Source organism: Electrona antarctica (assembly GCF_951216825.1).
Source record: "Electrona antarctica genome assembly, chromosome: 13".
Classification (NCBI taxonomy): domain Eukaryota; kingdom Metazoa; phylum Chordata; class Actinopteri; order Myctophiformes; family Myctophidae; genus Electrona; species Electrona antarctica.
In genome coordinates this window covers 19857713-19862990 of record NC_136794.1, presented here as the reverse complement: position 1 = coordinate 19862990, position 5278 = coordinate 19857713, and the positions used below count along the sequence as shown (strand labels likewise).

Here is a 5278-nt window from a genome sequence, read left to right as displayed (position 1 = left end):
TATATTTGAAAAAGTGAAAGATTTGTCAATTTTGTTCAATGTTTTCTGTTAACAGTAATCTAAAGTACATTTTTCATATATAATAGTTATGGTAGCCTAGTCTTTATACTTGTATTGTCTCAGTCTACTGTCTCTGTGTCTATTCTACACCATTGACTGAGAAAGCCAGGAATGCCAAAGAATTTACCCGCGCAGTAACGTCACTATAGGCTTTCCCCGCGCTGTATGTAAATTACCAAGTAAAAATAGTCGCGCCACGGCAAAGGACATGAACGGTACTGCGATTTATATTCAGTGGATACTTACGATTCGTTAGTTTAATAAACTTTAGTTGAATAACAGCTAATTATGTACGAAGTGTTAAGCACAGTTTTACATTGTGATGTTTTTTAGTCGGTCAATGTTCGTGGAACATTTATTTTTAGGCCACCTCCCGAAAACAAAATCTACACAGCTTCCAGGACAACATCGTGGCGCGGGAAATGAAAATCTTTCTCGCGCCAACAGTCAGCAATGCTCAGTCAGTCAGACTCAGCATTCATTGATTCACTTCACTGTTCACTCACTGTGTGCTACATAGCAGAAGGAACTTTATCCTGTGTCTGTCAAGTCGTTGGAAAAATGCCCGCCACGCGATCAAAGGTAAGAACAGTTGGAAAACAATAATCTATATCCATGTTTTGTATCCTCCTACCTACGAAAAATAATAATAAATACACAACTCTGAGACTGAGTGAACAGCAATTGTTTTGCTTCTTCCAAACTAAACTCGCTTCACCAGGCTTTTCTATGCAAGTTTAACGCTGTTATCTCGCAAGACATTACCTGAAGTAGCCTTATGTTGTAAATGTAGCCTAATTACATTACTAAATGTACAGCTAAATACTTTAAGATGGTGACTGACTCGTGCAGGCTACTGTACGTGTTGCATGCTACAATGTAGGAATGCCAGCTCGATATTAATCAGGTTTTTCGTTTGTGTCTTAAATTGTCTTGCAACTAACTAACATTAGATGTGTTGGTGTTATAACTTTGAAATTGTATAAGGTGGCAAAGGCACCATGATCAAAGTGTGCTTGTGTTCCCTATCCTATTCCTAGACAATGATGTCCACATCAGCCCATTTCACTAGGATGAATTTGAGGAGCTTCCGCAATGTTCCTTTGGTCCCTATGAGGAGCTTTCGCAATGTTCCTTTGGTCCCTATGGAGACTTCTTCTTCCTCTGATGACAGTTGTGACAGTTTTGGCTCTGATGGGGGCTTTGCAAGCACGGTAACTATGCACTGCCAAATGTACAACTAATGATAACCGAGTCTACGGATGTAAACTTTAATTTCTGTATCTGTCTTGTCTTCATGCCATGTTTTCATTTTTATATTCAGAACATTGGCTTGAAGTTGAGACAAAGGAAGAGTCCGGTACAAAGGCCAAAGGTGTTTGAGTCTACATCAGAGGAGGATACTATTAGCGGCGTTGAGGACAATGACATCAACAGTCAGATGAGAGCGATGGTAAGTTTCTTTCAAATGGTGATGACATTATAGAATATTTCTGAACGCCTTTTCTGAAAGTATTTGTTTCACCGGTTGTATATACATATATTATATATTTAAAATAATTCCAATTTCAGAAAGTAGACTCAGTCATTGGACCTAAGAGACGGGGCCGCAGGACCTGCGGCCTGACGGTGGCAATGACGTTCCCCACTAGGAAGGCGGGGCAGAAGAGGCCTCAGCCCACAGAGTCGTTGATCTCTGAGGCTGCAGAGAACTTCATGGATAAGAGGGCATCGAATATCAAGGAGAACAAAGCGATGGTATGATTCCATAACACTTCAAAATTGATTTTGCTTTTCAATCAATGCAGCCTGTTAAGTGATGGAACCTTAGTCCTCATCGATGTTGACAGATCATTTGTGTCCCCCTTGCGTTTTAAGCTAGCAAAGCTGATGGCAGAGCTGCACAAAGTACCACTACCCAGCCTCTTCCCAAAACGAAAATCCATGGGAACCCCGAGGACATGGAGGAGGAAGTCCGTGGAACCTACCTACCGACCCCACACGCGGTCCCGCTCGCAGGTCGACGGCCCCCCCAGCCCTCCTCCAGAGGAGGACCCTGAAGACAAGTTCAACCTGGTGCGCAAGAACCGCTACTATGAGGAGGTGGATGAACAGGTAGGTTTAAAAATAGTATATAATATAATTTAGTTAATGTGCTAACACAGAGAAATGGAAGAAATGGAAAAGAGATCCTTTCAGCTGGGCAGCATTTAACACGCTTAGTAAAGCATTTTTTGTACGCACAGAGAAGTTGAGGGGCGACAACGCAAGCGTATTTATGCGAGCGTGGTCCCGGGAAATTATCGTGTGTGCTCGTTCCGTGCACACGTCCACGACTGACTAGACCTGGATTGTGTTGCGCTTGCACTCGTCATGAGCAGACCTGTCGTTGATCCAGGCGACAACGTCTGCGTCATACTCTGCCTATCTGAAAGGACCTTAACTGTGATTGAGTTTTCTTTTTTGTATTCGAGTTACTTGAGGAATCAACCGCTAAATCATTCCATCCCTGCCAGGCACCACAGCCCCGCCGCCGCTCTCCTCACCTAACCATCCCGCATGTGGTGCGTCCAGTGGAGGAGGTCACCCAGGCCGAGCTGGACAGAATATGCGACAATGTGAAGACAAAGGTCTACAGCCAATCCACTGTAAGTTGCTTTCATTTTTATGTCAAACGTGTTCAGGCTGCACACCTTTTTTACATTTTAAATGATTGCGTCGCTCTGAACTAAATGAGAGCTCCTCCTTCTCAGGGAACAACTTGCCACCAGTGTCGCCAGAAGACGATCGATACCAAGACCAACTGCCATAATGAAGAGTGCGTGGGGGTCAGGGGTCAGTTCTGTGGCCCGTGTCTCCGCAATCGATACGGAGAGGAGGTTCGCGATGCTCTGCTTGATCCGGTGAGTACTTTTTAATGATCATAGATACGCAGCAGTCCAACAGGAGGGGTCGGGACGATTCAGATCATTCTCATTTATTTTGTCTCTTGTAGGAGTGGCTATGCCCGCCATGCAGAGGGATCTGCAACTGCAGCTTTTGCAGAGCTAGAGAGGGGCGCTGTGCCACAGGAGTGCTGGTCTACCTGGCGAAATATCACGGCCATGACAATGTCCATGCCTACTTGAAAAGGTAAACATGAAGCACCCCCCCCCCCCCCCCATGGCAGCTCTTCACGCTCATACCGCATTCCGAGCTTATAGATCTGCTATCTGCCGCTAGAATATTGACTAAAGCAGTGGTTCACAAGCACACAACGCACTGCACACAACACTGCTATTTTCACTTGTAGATCGGCTATTTTCACTACTTCTTAATTGGGGTGCATACTTAGCTCTTAATTATTTTATTTATTTATTTATGGAGTTTCTTAGATTTGTTTGCTTGTTATAAAATGTACAAAACAAATGTAGGAAAAAATTAGATTTTTACTCAATGCCACAAATTGGTCGTGACCCACTGTTTGTGAAACAGTGCTGAGTTCATATAAGAGTGTGTTATTGGCCTACATTCACAACATACTATTTCAGCATGTCTTTGTTATTGTAAGTTAACATTTGGCACTTCTCTCGGCAGCCTGAAGAAAGAGCTGGAGCAGGGCAGTGAGTGAAGACTGCTGCCATCATTGCTCCTGGACGTGGCTGTATGTGCAGATTGTGCACAATACCTGTGTGTGTGTGTGTGTGTGTGTGTGTGTGTGTGTGTGTGTGTGTGTGTGTGTGTGTGTGTGTGCGTGTGCGTGTGTGTGCGTGCGCTGTTACTGGCTAGCTGCAATATCAACAACTCTCTGGTAGAGCAGCCAATGTCAGCACGCCACATCTCAGTCTCAGTGTAAATACCTTGTTTAGTGCAACCTTGGTCAAAGCACTTACTGTGGCTCGATGAAATCAAATTAATTGATGTCTGTCAATTATGCATTTGTAATTACAAATGCTTTACTTGCATTATTATGATTTCTGGTTTTGTTTTTTCAAATTGCTGATTCAAGAGATCATTGGTTACATGTTTATATTTTACATTGTTTTAAATGTATATAGTTCATACGGCCCAATGGAATCAGAACTGGCTTACAAGGGAACCCCCCTTTCTCCAAGGGTTTCCCCCCAATACTTTGATTTTCAAGACGACTGTACAATTCCAAAACTTGTTCATTCCTTTGTTGGGCGTATATAGTATTTTATTAAAACTACTTTTCAATGTCACACACTGTTCTCCATTGTGGCTTAATGCCACTGAGATGGTGCAGGTGGAAAGGACATAGAAGAGAGTCTGGGGCTCATTGCCCTCCACATCTAAACCTACAGCCAGTGTGTGATATACTACAGAGCCTGGTTAAATATCCTTCATTAGATAACTGTCACTAATGGTGTGGAAACAATTAGCACACTCTAATGGGAATCTCATACCTGTAAATCATCTTATCCTATTAAAGCACATTCTCGCTCTGCTTCCATGTCTTTTCTCTCATTTTCTAGTGATGCTTCACACTGTAAGTAGGATTGGTATTAGGTACTGCTTAAGTGGCAATAGAGTTACGACCAACGTTTCTATGCCCAAGTGTTCTACTTTGTGGTCTTTAAATGTATTTAATTTACCCTGCACTGTTTACAGCTTGTGTTCTTCACACAAAAATGTCACTGTCCACACCTAATTTTGTTTGGGAATGAACCCAAAAGCAAAATGTAGCCTACTATTGGTGTGTGACAGTGCGTCTTTGTTTCTGGGTCAACAGCAATACCATTCAATAACATTTGCTAGTGTTTTATTTTTTATCTTGATTGGTCACAAACATGTATTTTCCAAGGATTTTTCATTCCGCATGGTCAGTAAATAAATTTGGCTGCTTTGTGAATATAATTTTGGTTGTACTCTAAACACCATGTAATAATCGGAGACATTTTCTAAAATTGTGATAAATCACCACTTAAGATATAGTCCAAGCAGCAAAGTCCAATGTGGCCTATATATATTGGTCTTAAGACCTACATGGAAACACTGCAGTTTAAAAACATTAACTGTCACCTGACCACGCATCTAATGACTCATTAGAATGCTTGCATGAGTCAGTGTTTCCATATCATGGTATATCTAGTAATATATTATAATATATTGTATATGTTTAGGTCCTCTGTTTTCTGACCACATAATTGCAACATCCATCTCGACATGGATGTTCTTTTCTTTCTGAGAAAGGAGCATTTCAAAAACTATTAGCATA

General features: G+C 42.1%; 1 protein-coding gene across 2 annotated transcripts; it reads left to right on the top strand.

Annotated features, from left to right (window-relative positions):
- The first annotated feature begins 493 nt into the window (after positions 1-493).
- cdca7a (cell division cycle associated 7a) lies at positions 494-4507 on the top strand. Of its 2 annotated transcripts, XM_079518237.1 has the most exons (10): positions 494-642; positions 1101-1175; positions 1209-1274; positions 1385-1513; positions 1633-1818; positions 1939-2175; positions 2577-2708; positions 2814-2963; positions 3056-3192; positions 3637-4507. In XM_079518237.1, the coding sequence occupies exons 1-10, from the start codon at positions 514-516 to the stop codon at positions 3668-3670; spliced, it is 1275 nt and encodes a 424-aa protein (XP_079374363.1). In that variant the 5' UTR covers positions 494-513; the 3' UTR covers positions 3671-4507. The 2 variants fall into 2 exon arrangements, with proteins under 2 accessions (XP_079374363.1, XP_079374362.1); XM_079518236.1 differs by having other exon boundaries at positions 495-642; positions 1101-1274.
- The last annotated feature ends 771 nt before the right edge of the window (positions 4508-5278 follow it).